Source organism: Dromiciops gliroides, chromosome X (assembly GCF_019393635.1).
Source record: "Dromiciops gliroides isolate mDroGli1 chromosome X, mDroGli1.pri, whole genome shotgun sequence".
Taxonomy (NCBI): domain Eukaryota; kingdom Metazoa; phylum Chordata; class Mammalia; order Microbiotheria; family Microbiotheriidae; genus Dromiciops; species Dromiciops gliroides.
Window position 1 is genome coordinate 40,746,949 of NC_057867.1, and position 17,433 is coordinate 40,764,381.

The window sequence follows — 17,433 nt, forward strand, 5'->3', positions numbered from 1 at the left end:
CCTTCTAAATATATACATATATACATACATATACATGTATATGAGATAGATGGATGGATGGATGGATAGATAGAGATAAATAGACAGATATAGATAGAGATGAATAGAGAGATATACAGGTACATAGATAAATAGATAATATAGATGAACAGAGAGAGAAGTACAGACACACAGAGAGAAAGAGAGAGAGAGAGAGAGAGAGAGAGAGAGAGAGAGAGAGAGAGAGATGGATGAATGGGTGATATAGATGAATAGAGAGACAGACAGATGAATATAGATAGATGAATAGAATAGATTATATAGATGAATAGAGATAGACAGATAGATGATAGAGAGATAGTAGAGAGACAGACAGATAGATGAATATAGGTGGATAGATTAATAGAATAGATATAGAGATAGATGAATAGATGATATAGATGAATAGAGAGAGATACAGACAGATAGATGAAGAGACAATATTGATGAATAGAGAGACAGATGAAGATAGATAGATAGATAGATAGATAGATAGATAGATAGATAGATAGATAGATAGATAGATAGATAGATGATGGATAGATAATAGATATGTATGATGGAGAAAGGCTGGACAGCATCTGAGGCACACAGATTAAGGAAAGATTAGAATTTAGGAAAGCCATTTATTCCTCTATGAGAATTAGCCACAGGCAAACTTCTTCTAGCTCGGCTGCTTCCAGTTATCTCTGCCTTCCCCCAATCCTCTGAACACTATTTTAAAGCTGAGAAAGCAAACCCTCAACCTAAGAAGAGGCTCACATGTCCAGGACTCGAGATGGTCCAAAGACAATTTTTCTTCCTCTCTCCCACTCGTGAAATCTATCTCTGCCTTGAAAGTTCAGCTCAAGAACCAAGTCCTCTGTGAAGTTTTACCTCAAACTGCCCCCTCCAAATGATCTTTCCCTCATCAAATTGCCCTAGGGTGCTCTGGCTCCATAATCAGGATGATGAGAGCCAGCACAGTCCCTTGAAAAGAACTCCATCTTTGGAGTCAGAAGACATGGCTTTAAATCCTGCATCTGGCACTATTTGTGTGACCTTGGGAAGATCTCTTATCTTCCCCAGACTTCTCTAACTTCATCTGTAAATGGAGGGGGTTGGACTAGAGGGCCTCTTAATTCTTTTCCAGTTCTAGATCTAGGAGCCTATATGTGACCTTGGACAAGTCCCTTCCCCTCCCTGAGCCTCAGTTTCCTCCTCTGTAAAACTAGGGAGTTGGACTAGATGGCCTTGGAGGTGTCTTCCAGCTCTGGATCTAGGGTTCTAGGTAGAATCAGAGGAAGGTAGGTTCTATAGCTCATTCTGCCTCTCTCCTGTTCTGTGTGACCTTTAGCAAGTCCCTTTTCCTCTCTGGGGCTGCTTCCTTCTCTGTTAAATGAGGATGGTGCAGAGGGATGAGTATTGGCTTTGGAATCAGTACCAAGGAGGGCTTAAGGTCAAATTCTAGGTCTTCTACTCTATCTATATCAACTGAGGCAAAGTCATTTAACCTTTTGGGACCTCAGTTTCCTGATCTGTAAAATGATGAGTGTGAATCTCCAGGTGATCACCAAGGCCCTTGCCTAAGTCTATGAATGGATGACCCTTTGAGTTCCCATCCAGCTGTAGCTCTCGGATGTCCCTATAAAGTTCCCATCTCTGCGATCTTCTGATCCTTTGTGCTGGCAATACCCTTGGATCCCACCTATTTGTGCACATAGCACCTACCCCAATAAGGTTCTAAGCTCCTTAAGAGTCATTCTCCATCTTTGAGTCTCTAGTGCCTGGCACACAGTAGGCACTTAATAGGCATTTGTGGCCCTGACCTGCCAGCTACAAAAAGTGACGGGCTAAGGCTGGGGTGACAAGCAGACACTAAGTGGTCGGAGTCCCAGTCCCTCAGAGCATGTCAATGAACCAGATGCCACCTCGGCCTACTGGGGCCCTCTACCATTTCCCACTGGCCTGCCTGTTTTCCCTCCTGCCCGCCAGTCAGTCCAGTGGATCTGGAGGCAGAGGAGGGCAGCTTCAATCCCACCTCTGCCAAGGTCTCTCTGTGACCTTGGATGAGTCTCTTCTCCTCCCTGGCCTCAGGTTCATCTCTTGGTAAGCTCTCAGGTCCCTGCTAACTCAAAATTGTCCTGTCCTGAGTGCTATAGAAACCTGAAGATGGCACCATGGATATAAAATGGAAATACTGCCCCCCACCTGCCCGTTCTGAAGAAAGGCAAAGAAGTTAGGGGAAAAGCATTCGTTTGTCTCCATTTTATGTTATCTGATAGATGAATGACTCAGCCCCTGCCATCTAGTCAGAGAACTCCATGTGTGTTCCCAATTTCAGAGCTATTTCCTAATTCATTATATACGGGCTCAAAATTGGCAATGTTTCCAGCTAATTCTAACTGGCTGGCACCTCCTAGGCCCATGGGCACCCAGAATTCCCCCACCTCACTCAGTCTAGAGCGAAGGCCTGCCCTCAGGACCCCCTGTTACAGGTTAGGGTGTTCTTCCCCCTCCTCTCACTTCCCCTCCCCCTCGCCCAGCTTGCCCAAGCGGCTTCACAATGACAGATTCTAACCTCCTGAGAGGGGTGGGGGGAGGCATACATTAATAAAAATGTCAGTGATGTCAACCCTGGGAAGTAACCTGGCATAATTCACAATAAATTACTGCTCGCCATCAGAGAGACACTGCAGCTTATAAGAATGTCATTTTGGGAGCTGAGGAGTCCCCTGCTCATGTGATTTCCACCTGCAGTTTCTAAGCCCATCCTGAGCCCACCAGGGGATAATTAACTGGCTACGATGTACCTATCCCAATGGAATCGATTTGTTCAGACTCAATTCCCTTGTATATCCAGCCTTCCAGCATGAAGGAGACAATCTGGTAGGTAAAAGCCCTGAGGGTGAAGATTACCGGGTGTAATTCCCAGCATCATCAGTCTTATCTGCATGACCTTGAACCTGTCACTTCCCTTTGAGTCTTCGGTGTGACACCATCAACCTCTGCCTACCTAGAAAGCAGAGTACCTACAATGTGCCAGGCACCAAACATACAAAGACAAAAGTGTAAACAGTCTCTGCCATCTAGAACCTTGCAATCTATTGGAGGGAAACCCATCTACAGAGTTCTATAGACATCCCCAAACCCTATTCTTGGGCGGGGGGGGGGGAGGTTATAGAATCATAACATTCGAGGGTTGGAAAGGGCCTCAAAGATTGTCCAGTTCAATCCACTATCTGGTGTTATTTTCGCTGCAGTGTTCATCCTACCTTCACCAGAGTACTTCATTGACGGGGAACTCACTACCATACAAAGCAGCATACCCACTTATTGTTAGAAAGTTCTTCCCTATGGTGAGCTATATGTAGTTCATGTCTCAGTAACATTCCCCAAATTCTTTGCCATTGGCCCCTCACTATCACAAGATTTGGCAGAACATAGGTATACCTTGGACCCCATTTGGGGGAACTTGGGGTAAAGTCCCCCAAAAACCCTTTTAATAAGATTGTCTCAAAAAAAACAAAAATATTTTCTCTCCTGTATAGTGGTCCCAAAGCATGACCCAATAATAATAGCTGATATTTATTTATGGAGAACTTCAAGGTTTGCAAAACACTGTACATATGCGACCTGGCTAAAACCTAAGAAGATTTGGGAGGACCAAGTGAGAGGTGGTGAGCTGGACTGTATGCAGGCATGCATTTCCCAGGATTATTAGGTTTCCAGGGTTTGGGGCCTTGAAAGGACTTCCTGGGCCCTAGCCAGATTGCATATACATTATCACACATGATCTTCACAATATCTCTGTGACGTAGGTAATACAGGAATGCTCCCAACCCATTCTACAGATGAGGAAATTGAGACTCCAAGATGTTAAGTGACTTTCTCAGAGTCACATAGCTAGAAAGTGTCCAAGCTAGGATTTTGAAGCAAATTCTCTTGACTCTCAAAATCTTGTTGTTGTTGCTGTTTAGTAGTTATTCAGTCAAGTTCAACTCTTTATGACCCCATTTGGGGTTTTCTTGGCAAAGATACTGGAGTGGTTTGCCATTTCCTTCTCCAGCTCATTTTACAGATGAGGAAACTGAGGCAAGCAGGGTGAAGTGACTTGCCCAGGATCACACAGCTAGTAAATGTCTGAGGCTGGATTTGAACTCAGGAAAAGGAGTCTTCCTGACTCCAGACCCAGCACTCTACCTACTGTTCCACCTAGCTGCCCTCTAGTACATAGTAGGAGCTTAATAAATGCTTTTCACACCAGTATGTATACCATTATACCATGGTGCATCAATGTAATTAGTGAGTTATAATAAGATTCCAAGGTATGGGTCAGCCTATTACAATTCACCCATCATCCCCAGGAAATAGGACTTTAAGAACATGGGACACTTGGGGATGGTGCATAAGGGGATAAAGAAAGCCATGTAGCAAGAATTAGGCTCCAAGTTGCCACAACCCACACCAATCTTCCTAGGATGGAGAGAGAACCAACCCGAAATTTGAAGTCAATGAACTATATATGCCATTTGACATAGTACTCCCATAGGGTATCCCATCTTAATTGGGCCCTATGACCAGGAATCTCTGCTCATCCATGCCCTACCTATTCAACCAGCAATACATAGAGCCTTACAGCTGGAGAGACCAAGGAAATCTGAAGGACTAGTGTATGGCGGCCAAAGAGAATGGATGTAATGGAAGAAAGACCCACAATTCATTTGGAAGGGGCAGGAGGGTAAGAGTAGTTAGGATCGCAGCACAAAGGATTTGGGCCACTGGCTAAATGACTAGGAGAAATCTCATTTTATCAAGTCAAGAATCCATTGGATTCCTCTTAGGATGAAGTCTATTTTCCTGCCCTTGTTGCTCTCCTAACTCTAGCTATGACTTGCCTCCATATTGTACCCTGGATTCAGGGGGAAAATGGCTCCATCATTTTCATTGATGTTCAAATGGAGGAGGGAACTGACTGAAGAGGCATGAGCTGTAATCACTAGATGATGGAGAGGTCAGAGGAAACTGAGCTCCAGGGATAGAAACTGATTTGCCCATGGTCACAAAAGGAATGCATGACAGAGGCAGGGTTTGAACCCAGGTCCTCTGACTCCCAAACCCATGCTGTTTCCCTCATTCCACACTGTCTCTATCTTTCCCAAGTTGTTCTTTTATTCTTGATGGTTACCATACTAAGGCAAAATAGGGAAGGGCCTCTATTGAATGGCCAAAAAAGAGTGAGTGTTCCATAGAATCAGAACACAAAGCCACCTGAGGAATGCCTCTTGTCTCTCCTTCCAAGGAGGCAGGACCTTCACCTGCTTGGCGACAGCCTAGGAGGGGGATACCTTCCTCATGGCACTGGATTAATCTCATGTCACAGACTCATGGACTAGTAAAAGCAGGATGGCCCTTAGAACATGGAGTTTCCCAGCTAGAAAGGGATCATGAAGGTCCCATGGCCCAATCCTGTCATTTGACAGAAGGGGAAACCAAGGCTCACACTTATTTGAGGTTACCCCGTGAGTCATCTCTTCTACAGGGAAAAAGGAACATGATTTCTTGGCTTAGGAGCCTCTAAAGTTATAGCAGTTTCCTTACCCATCAATTAGAGCTGTCACGGTGGCTGGGCTACCCCTCCACAGGATCTAGAGACGTGTATATGGAGCAACTATCCATCAAATGTGGCTCTCACTGTACTGACCCAAGCGCTCACTGCTTGGCCCAGGTGCACCTGCCAAGCTAGGAGCAAACATGAGCGGCAAGATCTGAAGCATGGTTCTTACTTTGAACCAACCTACCTGAGAGACCATCCATCAAGAAAAAGCTGCATTGAAGCAGCTGGTTACAAGGTGCTCATGCATGCACACACACACACACAAGCAGAGAGAAAACACAAATAAAATAATAAGTGGTAACGACTGCTAATATCAATGATGGCACTTTGTAGCTGTCAGAGTTGTTCATTGCTCCTCTTATTAACGGATGCTCTTTCATGTGGCTAGTTTAGAAGTGAAAAGAGCATCACTAGCTATCACTTGGCAGAGGCTGAGAGCTGGAAGGAAAGGCCCTTTGAGATCAAACCCCTGGTCCAATCTGAGAGGGAAAGTGGCTTGTCCCAGGTTACACTGAGCCAGGACTGGAATCCAGAGCTGTACCTACTGTCTGTTCTGGGCTCCTCTCCTGGCTGGTCTTACAAAAAAACAAAGCAGTTACCTGTACCATGTGACTGAAGGACCCAGATCAGCACCTTGGCCCAAATATATCTCCCCCACCTGCCTTCTTGTATGCTGACTGGAAATTCCCATCATTAGACATTCCTTTGAGGGACAGCATTGAATGGCCTTGTTTAGGCATAAGTGTTACCTGCAAGGGGTGATGATCAGATCAGTCATGGGAATCAAAGTGAGTAAGGGGAAAAGGTTTGCTTAGAGAAGAGGTCACAAATCTAGGGGCAGAAGGGACCTCAGAGGTAACCTTCCCGTTTTACAGATGAGAAAACAGAGAGGCTCAAAGATATGCCCAAGGTCAGACAGATAGTAAGTAGCAGCAAAAGGATGGGAAGGAAACCAGGTCTCCTAACTCCAGGGCCAACGCTTCCCTACTAAACAAGCTTGCCAAGGACCAGTCCAGTTTCTGCTGTCTCCTCTGCCAGCCTATTTCTACCTCCTGTCAATTCTCAGAGCCTCCCAGATAATCTCCTCGGAGCCACCAGGCAGCTCTCAACATACCTGGCCCCTCCTATCACCACAATGAGTGGAGCTTTGGGAGGAAGCCCAGAACTATTTGTCCAGGTACCCAAAGTTTGAGAATAAACATCTCTTCCTACCTCAGTCTAGCCTTCACAGGTTCTTGAAGATTTATAGTAGTCATGCCCCACCCAACCCCACCCACCTAGCAGGAGCTTGATGGCCTGCCCTATGAAAACCAATCTGTTTTCCAGCAAAGGGTCCCCAGCTCAGGCAGGCAGGGTCTTTCACTGGTCTGGCTGAAAGGAAAGAACTTAAAAGTAGAAGTTGGGGGTGGGGAGGCAAAGGGAGTATGGTGGTGGGAAGTGACCATGGGGGTAGAAGTGGGGAGCTGGGGGATAGGTGGAGAAGAACTGAGGCTGGAGGACAAAGGTGTCAGGGAGGCTGAACAAGGGGATCCCTCTAGGAGTGGGAGGTCAGATGAGATCATCTCTGAGATCCCTTTCAGCTCTGAATCTATGATCATTAGGAGGCTATGACTGCCACCTTCTTTCATCCAAGCTGGAATCCTTGAGGGGCGAATGGAAGGAAAAGGGTACATTGCAGAATGGACTTTAGAGGTTGGAGTGAAATAAGAAGAGAAGATTGCCACTGGGGGTGTCATTAGTGTGTGGGGGGGCTGTTGTGTCTTCCTAAAAAACAGGTACTGGTAGCTAGCAGCTCCCCCCACCTTTCCTCCTTCCCTTCTCCCCAATTAATTTCCTTATTTTTCCATCCTCAACCCTCAACCCAACACCTGGCTATTTCCCACCAAACTGTCACCTCCACCTCCACTTCGTCCATCACCACTCTCCACCCCCACCCCCCATCTACATTTGGGAGAAGGGAAGAGATAGGTTTCCCAGCTACTCCCTACACACACACACACAGAGACACAGACACAGACACAGACACACACACACACACACACACACACCCTGCTTTGCCAGGGGGTGGGGGAGGCGCGGGGTGGGGGGGTGGGGGTGCACTCGCCTCGGATTCCTGCTGTAAAAACTGAGCGTCCAAGACCAGGCATGCGCAGCCTCCTCGGGCGCATTGTGCTGGGGACTGACTGCTTCTCAGAGTCTCTCCACCGACTCGAGAGCAGTCTGCGCTCACCCCCCCCCCCCCCCGCCTCCTAGCCCAGCACCTCTCCCAGTCCCCCGCTCCCAGGCAGGCACACACACACACACACACACACACACACACACACACACACACAGAGACACGCGCGCACACGGGCGCGCGCGAACACAGAGGCAATGCAGCTTTTAAAAAGGGCCAGTTGCAGATTGAAAGGCTGGTCCACGTGAAAGCTGGTTTGTTGGTATTGATTGCACCTCGCGTGTTGACAAACGGCCCGGGCGCCGCCGCCGCCGTCGCTGCCGTCGCCGCCGCCGCCGCCGCCGGGGCTTTGCAGTCCGGGGCTGCAGTTTGCAGGGAAGGAGCGGAGGGAGCGGAGCGGGGCGCGTGCTGCTTTAATTCCACGTCAGCTCAACTTTGATCAATATCCCCCTGCCGGCGGCGGCCCAATCGGAAGCGCCTGCCCAGCCAGCAGCCAGCCAGCCCGCAGCCAGCCAGCCAGCAGAGAGCCAGCAGAGAGCCAGCCGGCGAGCGAGCGAGCTCGCAAGCCCGCAGCCTTGGCTTCATCTGCTACTCTCACCCCTAGCCGTACTGTGCCCGTCATCTTTGGGGGAAAGTCTTGGGGATTAAAAAAAAAACCCAAAACATTCTTATTATTCTTTTTAGGGACAGGGAGAGGAACTGTTCTAGCCATTCACTCTTCCAGATTGGTGTGAAGACAGGAGTGGGGAGTAGATAGGGGCAGAGAGGAAAAGAGAGAGAAGGGGTGGGAGAGAGAGAGAGAGAGAGAGAGAGAGAGAGAGAGAGAGAGAGAGAGAGAGAGAGAGAAGGGAGGAGAGGTAGAAAGAGGAGAAAAAAGTGAGAGAAAGCAAGCGAAGAGAGAAAAGGAGAGAAACAGAAGAGAGACAGAGAAAAACAGAAGAGAGATATACTGTGAAGAGAGAGAGACAGCGGAGACAGAGGAAAGGGAGGGGGAGGGAGAGGAGGAGAAAGGAGGGAGGAAGAGAAGAGGGGAGGGAGGGAGAGAGAGGAGGGAGGAGGGAGAAGAGAGGGTAGAGGAGAGAGAGAGAGGGAGAGAGAGAGAGAGAGAGAGAGAGAGAGAGAGAGAGAGAGAGAGAGAGAGAGAGAGAGAGAGAGAGGAAGAAGGAGGAGGAGGAGGAGGAGGAGGAGGAGGAGGCAGTGAGAGCGAGGGAGAGCAAGAGAGGGAAAGGAGAGAATAAGAAGAGGAGGAGGAGAAAGAGGAGGACTAGTGTGTGGGGCAGAGAGGAAAAGCAAGTTGGGGAGCGGGTGGAGAAGAGCCTGAGCATCTTTTTATTCTTCTTTTCCCCCAATTAGAATCTCTTTTATTTTTCTTTCCTTTTTTTCTTTTTTGATTAGTCCGAGTTGCGCCCATGCATTTTTCAGTTTCCTTTTAGGAAGGGAAGCAGTGCAAGGCTGAAGAAAATGAGGCAAGGCGCGCTCCAGACCAGCTGCCTCCTGGTCCTGGGGTTCTTGGCTCATTCTTTCGGAGGATTCCCCAACACCATCAGCATAGGTAAGCGCGATCCGGAGCCCGAGCCCGAGCCCGAGCCGGGACCGGGAGGGGAAGGCAGGCCGACGGCACCCCCGGGTCCTGGAGCTACTGGCCCTGGGGAGTTGGACTGCGGCTGCGGCGGGTCCTTCTCGCCCGGCACGCCTAAGAGCTCCTGGCACCTGCAGGGGAAACTCCTGGTTCTGGGCAGTAGAGGGGGGCGCAAAGCTGCGGAGGGCTCGGGGCCGTCGGGGCTGGGGGCGCCCGGGAGGAGATCCGCGGCGGCAAGCAGAAGCAGAGACAGGGGCCAGCCCGCATTGCTCCTCTGGGGCCCGGACTGCCGGCTGCTCGGCTCGATCTGCCCGACTTCGTTCTGGCATCCTGCTCCTGGCACTTATCCCAGGGTGATGCCCGGCTGCAGGCAGTGCCAGGGCGCGGGAGCAGCGGGGCCGGGATGGCTTGGGGGGGAGCAGAAAAAGGAAAGAAAAGAAAAGGGGGAAAGGAAGGTAATCCTGTTTCTCCCGCAGGAGAGGAGGGTACAATTCGGCCCATCTTTAAGGCGGTGGGGGGGGGGGGTGCCGGTGGAAAAGAAATTCTACCTCCGCCTTGAAAAAGGAAGAGAGTGGCTGGGGGTGAGGGGACATGGGCCGTTTTGAGGAGGCAGACAGGGACTCTGGGAAAGGGGAACAAGAGGGCTGTGGGAGAAAAACTGGAGCCGTTTGGGGTAGGCAGACGGGCTATTGACAGGATGCTATTGCGGTGAGAGAGAGAGACCAGAGGATATTGGGGTGCGGAAACTGGAAAGAGGGGGGCGCTGCTGGCGGAGACAAGGTAGATTGTTGGAGGGGGACAGGGGTCCTTGGGCGAAATACAGAGACTGGGGACTAGGGCAATGAATAGGAGAGCAGGCAGCAGGTAGAGCCATCACGCCGATCGGGAAGTGCCCCTTGTTCCTGTCTGCTTGGCTGGCATTGGGCACCAGCTGGACAGGGAGTTAGTTCCCTCGGCTTAGTCTTCGATATGTGTGGACAAGTGCCGAAGTTCCCACCATCGCCCTCTACACATTGCCTGGCATCCAGGACTGAGGCTGGGAGTGGGGCCCTTGGAGACTGGTCCCTCCCTGGTAGGGAGCGGGGTGCAAAGGGGCTCCCAACGCCCAAAGTGGAAAGGCGCGGTGGTGGCTGCGGCTGCAGCTGCGGCTGCGGCTGCGGCTGCGGCGGTGTAAACTGCCTGGGAAAGCCCGCTGAGCTAAGGTGGGGGGGGGGGGTCGAGAGAGAACAAATCTGCCTTCGCCCCCTCAGCGGGGCTCAGCTTTGCTTCTTTCCCCACCGCCATAGAAGGAAAACCACATTCCCAACTGAGCCCACGGAGGTGGTGGTGGTGGGGGTGAATCAATAAACCTTTGCACATCCCCCTCCCCATCCCAGTCACAACCGGCTGAATCCTTGACCTGCCCCCCCCCCCGCAGCATTTCTTAGGAGCCCTGAGGGAGGCCACCCCCAATCTCTGATCCCTTTGCGCCTAGGTGGACTCTTCATGAGAAACACGGTCCAGGAGCACAGCGCTTTCCGCTTTGCTGTCCAGTTATACAACACCAACCAGAACACCACCGAGAAGCCCTTTCATTTGAATTACCACGTTGATCACTTGGACTCTTCCAATAGTTTCTCTGTGACTAACGCTTGTAAGTAGCGCTGCCTAGCCTCCCTTGGGACACCTGCTATTTGCACTGGGCTGGCTGGTTTGCTTGCTTTAGTGGGTCCCTCTTTGAGGGTGGCGGGAGGATGGGGGAGAGAGACAGAGAGAGGGGTCATTTCTTCGCTCTAAATCAAGGGGGTTGTAAGCAGCGCTAACCCCTAGGGTACTGACAATCTGGTTAAAGCTAGGAGGAAAACTGCCTCGGATAAGGGTCTGATACAAAAGTGTCGATTCCTCCTCCCCTTCCCTGCTCCCTGATCCCCTGGGGGAGAGGGGGGGGGAACAGATGGCACAGTTGTTCGGGGAAATCGCCTAAGACTTAGAAAGAAACAAGACAACCTCTTGACTGAGGAAATTGGAGATGCACATTACTTAGCCGCTTAGGTTAGTCCCTGCCTGGCCATGGGAAACAGCTGAATTTGACAACTGCCTAATTCAGAGGAACCAAACGTGAGGAATTCTGTTAACAAGTGACCTTGAGGGGACAGATCCGGGGCGGGTTTCCTGGCCTCCTTCTGTCCTAGAAGATCACCTTTCTTCCAGAGACAGCCCTGATAGGAACTGTTAAGGCTACAAACTGATTGCAAGTGATGAATGCCGAGACAGCTGAGAGGGAAGGGAAAATCCAATGCCAGATCTTAACATTCTGAAAGCTAGTTTGGCCTGTGGAGTATTTTTTTTCATTGCCCCCCCTCCCCTTCCGCCCCCTCCCCATTGTTAATGATAATATTACGTCCTTAATTCAGAGAAAGAAAAAGGAAAAAACCCAGAGCCCAGAAAGCTTGTGTAGGCACAGCATCTACCCCAAGTGCCACCTGAAACCCAGATTTTGCTGTTGTATTGGGATTGTTTCTCTCTAAATGGGAAAATTTTAAGACCTGAGAGCATGGGGACCAGGGTTTCTAGTGCCCTGTTGGGAAATGGTTTTCCTGTGAATGCAACAGTCTGTATGAATGAATACGGCTTTTCAATTCAGGCTTACTTCACTAAAAGTTTGGGAGAAGATCGAAGAGGTGGTCGATGGTGTTTTGGTTTTAAGGATGGTTTGGGTGGGGGTGGGAGTTGTTTTTTGCAGTTCCGGTTCTGAGAGAGAGAGAGAGGAGAGAGCTATGTATGCAGTTGAATAAACCTTTTCCCAAATCTGGCTGCCTCTAGGGCTGCCCCCGAAGTGGAAGGGCCAAAAGGAATGTTACAAGGAACACGAACTACTTTTCCCTAGGCTAGAGGATTTGGGTGGGAAGGTGAAGAGGAGGGAAAGTACCGGGTTACCAAAAAATCAGAGAGTCCATCAACTTTACCTGTTTTGAAGATATTTTAACTGAGGCTCCAGAGTCTTATTTTAACATTCTGCTCTATTAAGTAGTTGACATCTTTGGGATTGCCGACAGGGATAAAAATAGGAACTGATTAATTTTGGCTAAGTGTGAAAGTTATAAAATGCCTGTCTATACTTTGCATCTTATTCCACTAATCTCATCCTGTCTCAACAGCACTTACAACACACACCTGACTCTTAATCCTTCCTCTCTGTAATCCCTTCAAGAGGCTGTATCTCAAATTTAGCTTCCTAAATATCAATTATTCCACTATCCAACCAGTCATCTGGCCGGAGAATGTTCATTTACCCAGAATACTTGTTTCTTCATTGATGTGGACTAAGAGAAGAGTGCCAATTGTCAAATGAAATAATTTGTTAAATGTAAAGTTTGAGCCCACTCTCTTAGTCAATAATGAATGAGGCTAATAAAACCTAGACCTGATACTGAGACCATAGCTGGATCGCTATTAGGAAATTGTCCTTACCATAGGGAAACCGAATTGATAAGCAGTTTCCCTATTGGATTCAGGGATCTGAAGAGAAAAGAAGCCATCCCTTATTGACTTTATGTCACCTTTTCCTATTATTGAAAAGCTATCAAGATCTTTCAGACCAAATCCACGATGCTTTGGCTAGCAAGCTCCTAAGTTGGCAAATAAAGGAAGCAAAGAGGCGACCTGGTCCATGTAGCTAAGCTATGCCAACGCAGGGCATTAGAAAGCAGTACTTGTGATAAATATATCCAGCTGTCCTTTGCCCACTCAGAAATGGTGCAGTGACAGACAATGGACTCAGAAAGCTGTCATTCTCCCAGTCCCCCAAGCACACATCTCTGAATGTCACAGTCTGGGAATACAGGCCACCTCTTCAAGATGGTTTAGGATAGCTGCTGAGTGGGCTTGCCCATGGAAGCTTGGATGCCCAAACCACAGCTCAGATTGGAGAGAGTATGGTGCAGTAGAAAGGGTGTTGGATTTGGAAAGGGAAGACCTTCATTCATATCCTGGCAGTGTCACCTGCTAGCTGTGTGATCTTGGACAAGTCATCTTACCTCTCTGAGCTTCAGTTTCCTCATCTATAAAATGAGGGGGCTGGACTAGATAAACTCCAAAATCCCTTCTAGTTCTAAATCTGCTTTTCTAAAACATGAGAATAGAATAAACATGAGAATAGAACAGCCAATAATTAAAGGGTGCTAGAGGAGCTTACTCTTTGGTCTCTGACACTCCTCCCTGAGAATTTGTATTGCTCTTGCAAGCAGAAGTCGTCAGAAATGTTGACACATGACCCCTCTTCAGTGTTTTAACCTAGTAGGGAGTACCAGGAATAACTAGCACCTTCCTCAACTTCCCAAATGGCTGCCAAAAGAGAGCCCGGAAGCCTCCATTCAACCCTTAGCTAGTATAGGAGCCTGAGGGCCAGAGACCAGAAAGTAGCAGATAGGACCAAAAGTCATAGGCTCATCATAGGATCAGAAGCTGATAGGGAAAGAAAAGATCACCTCATCTAACCTCTTTAGATTACAAATGGGGATGACAAGACCTATTGCCTTCCCTATTCCTCCCTACCAGTTTAGCCTGTGCTGGCCCAAGAGACACTTTTCCTAATTGGTTCTTTGGGCATTCCAGGTTCAGATTCCTCTAATGTTTGACTTCCTTTCATTTCCCAGGGTGATAGAAAATCAATAGAAAATCTGGCACGTTTGGTGTCAGAGGTCCTGGAATCAAATCCTCTATTCTGCCACTTACTACCTGAGTGACCTTGAGCAATTCCCTTCCCCCTCCCTGGGCCTCAGTTTCTCCTCTGAAAAATGAAATGGGTGGACTAGGTAGCCTCTAAGGTCCCTTCTTCTAGTTCTAGATATGTGTTCCCATGTGTGACCTTGAGTAAGTCCTTTCCCCTCCCTTCCCCTCAGTTTCTTCATCTGTAAAATGAGAGGATTGAACTATATGGCTTCATAGGTCTCTTCTAGCACTAGCTCTGTGATGCTATGATCCTTCTACCCCTTTCCTACCCTCTGGGTCCTGAGACAAATACACACTAGGTAAGACCTCCCTAAAGAAAAGACCCCTCCTTCCCTCTTATCTCCTCACCCTAAACATTTCCACAATATAATCAGTTGTTTCTAGAAAACCGTCTACTTGCAAGAAATTTTTGTATGACTGCCCCCCCTCCCTTCCCCAGGAGGGACATGGAGGCTAGAAACAGACCTCTGGCTTTAAAAGCCCATCCCTCTGAGGCTTCGGAATAGAGGCAAATTTAAGTTTAGCCTGTGGAATCTTGAACAACGCCTTCCCGGTTTCACAGACCATAACTAGGTTTGTTCATTTGGTTTTTGGTCTCTAGCCCCCATCCAGTGGTCAGGGAGATTATCCGTGCCTAGTGTCTAGGCGCCGGCACAGAAGGGCGAGCGGGACGAACACACACACACACACACACACACACACACACACACACACCCCACGCGCGCGCACACCGCACACACACACACACGCCACACGCACGCGCGCGGGCGCGCGCGCACACAAACACACACACACACACACACCTCCACAGACACGCACACACGCCGCTGGAGCTCCGGGTTCCTGCCTTCTTGAAGTTTGGCTCGGCCAGCCAGGGCCTCGGCCGCTTCGGCAGCCTGGCTCTTCCATGGCCGTTGCCGAGATGTCTGTCGCCTTCTCCCCCGAAGGCCCCCTCCTGCCTCTTGCCCGCCGCCGTGCCGTGTGCTCTCCTAGCGCACTCCCGCTGCCGGCTCCAGCCTCTGCAGTGTCAGCTCATTAGCACACAGATCTCATATCCCCTCTCCGCACTGTCATTGCAAAAATTGCTGTTGCACACCTTTCCAGCCAACAAATGTGCTCGGGACGATGCGCTGTTTGCAAGAGGCAGGGAAAGAGGCAAATGGAACCTTAAAGGTTCTTCGCCCTGGAATTGTGCTCACCAAGCATGGGCTTTGAATAAAGAGCGGCTGAGAAGCCCTCGCTTGGGGTGGGGACAAGAGGAGGGAGGGAGGGAGGCAGGGACGGCACCCAAAGCCAGGACTTTGATTCCGGGATCTAATTCATCCGCAGGCTTGCTAACTCCCACCCATTCTCTGAACATTTTTATCGGATTCGTTTTCTGAATCGCTTCAAATACGCCTTGCTAACCGACTGCACACTCCTTAGAGAAACTGGCGCGTCGTCCCTACCAAGTGTACTTAGCCCAAACAGCTAGCTTGCCTTCTCTTCCCCACCAAGTCCCAATCGAATTCTCGAGTTCTTCAACGAATTGCCAGGATCCAGTTAACTATTTCAGTCCGTTCCGGGAAGGAGAGGTTTTCCCAAACCCATTCTCTCTCCTCTCGACCCCCAACCCCATTTCTTTTTTTTCCCCTTTTCTTTTTTTCCCCTTTAAAGTTTTCCACTGAAGCTTGGAAACTAGATGGGAATCTTCCCCGAGAATGCCTGCGGACCAAGCCATCTACTCCACCCCATCCTTCTGAATGTGACATTGTTTAAGAGGGCTCTTGTCCAGACCTGATGGTTCAGGAGCCGCCGGCATGGCTATGTTTTGTTTCATCCCTGTAGCATCTCACACACACACACACACACACACACACACACACACACACACACACACACACACACACTGCTGCCACAGGGCATTTTTTCCTGTCCATTTCTAAGACAGTAGGCACATCTGGAATGTGAGTTCTCTTTGTCCAACTGGCTCAGGTCATTGATGCCCATAGTAGGGTAGGGCCAGCCAAAGATTGAAGTTAGGTCCTCACAAAATCTTTTACTGCTGTCATTTTGGTACATATATATGTGTGTATACAGATAGATATAGATATAGGTATAGAAACAGAGATAAAGATAGAGATATTTGCTGCTTGTACTGGAAGTCAGAAGACCTCAGTTCCAGTCCCATTTCTACCACTGACAAGCAGTGTGACCTTGGACAAGTCCTATCCCCTCTCAAGGTCTCAATTTCCTCTCCATTAATGAAAGGACCGGACAGCTCCTCTTACTTTCTACCTGTGATCTAGGTCTATCCCTCCTCATACACTCCCTAGCTGTGGGACCCTGGACAAGGTGAGTCACCTTTCCGTGTTTCAATCTCGTTCTCTGTAAAATGAGGGGATTGGACTAGATGACCTCTAAGTACCCTTCCAGCACCAGACCTCTGATTCTTTGTGTGACTTTGGGTAAGTCACTTAACATCTCTAGGCCTCAGTTGCCCTGTCTGTAAAATGAGAGAGACCTCTGAAGTCCCTGCCACATCAAGTCTATGATTCTGTTTGGCCTGGCTACAATAATAGCAGGGACCAGCTGTGAAAAGTGAGGCTTCCCACAAATTGCATTCTGTCTTTGCCTCTCCCACCATCCCCACTGAGTCCCAGGTTAAAGAACAAACCTGATGCAGCTATTCCAAAGCAAGAAGGTGGCTTCCTATTGCTCTCAGAAAAATGGAAAGGAAAAGTGGAGAGATTTCGTGGGGAATGTGGCCTTTTATTATTGGCCTCTGTGTAAAAAGTGCCAGATTTGGTGGTGGTGGTGGTGGTGGTGGTGGTGGTGGTGGTGTGTGTGTGTGTGTGTGTGTGTGTGTGTCTACATGGGTATGAACTTATATGTGTGATTTCCTGGTAGGTTTTACTTTTCAAAGGAAAAGATCTGCCTTGCCTTCTGCTACTCCTTCCCAGCCCCAAAGAGGGCTGGCCTCTGCATCCTGCTGTTTTCTTTTGAGGGAGATGGAGTAAGAAAGGTAGGGGCTGGGGCAGCTAGGTGGCACAGTGGATAGAGTACCAGCCCTGGAGTCAGGAGGACCTGAGTTCAAATCCAGCCTCAGACACTTAACACTTACTAGCTGTGTGACCCTGGGCAAGTCACTTAACCCCAACTGCCTCACTAAAAAAAGAGAAAGAAAGAAAAGAAAAAGAAAGGTAGGGGCTGGTCCTGGTTTTTTTTTTTTATTAGATTTTTTAACAATTTGGATCATTTTAAATTCCATTGTTATGGGTGGGCAGAGGTTATTGGCTGGTTTCATTTTAACAAATTGAAAAATAAATGAGTCTTGCAGAGGTTTCCTTATTAGTCTTCCCTTATAGAGAAGAA

General features: G+C 48.9%; 1 protein-coding gene across 4 annotated transcripts in view; it reads left to right on the forward strand.

The window, feature by feature from the left end:
* The first annotated feature begins 8,957 nt into the window (after positions 1 to 8,957).
* Positions 8,958 to 17,433, forward strand: part of GRIA3 (glutamate ionotropic receptor AMPA type subunit 3) — a 283,993-nt gene continuing 275,517 nt past the window's right edge. For 2 of the 4 annotated variants that reach the window (XR_006354013.1, XM_043974889.1), the window contains exons 1-2: positions 8,958 to 9,342; positions 10,844 to 11,002. Coding sequence is in view for 3 of the 4 variants with exons in the window: in XM_043974889.1 (XP_043830824.1) it covers positions 9,252 to 9,342; positions 10,844 to 11,002 (250 nt within the window). In the remaining variant the exon portion in view is untranslated. The remainder of the gene's footprint in view (positions 9,343 to 10,843; positions 11,003 to 17,433) is intronic. The other 2 variants (XM_043974891.1, XM_043974888.1) reach the window with 1 other exon arrangement.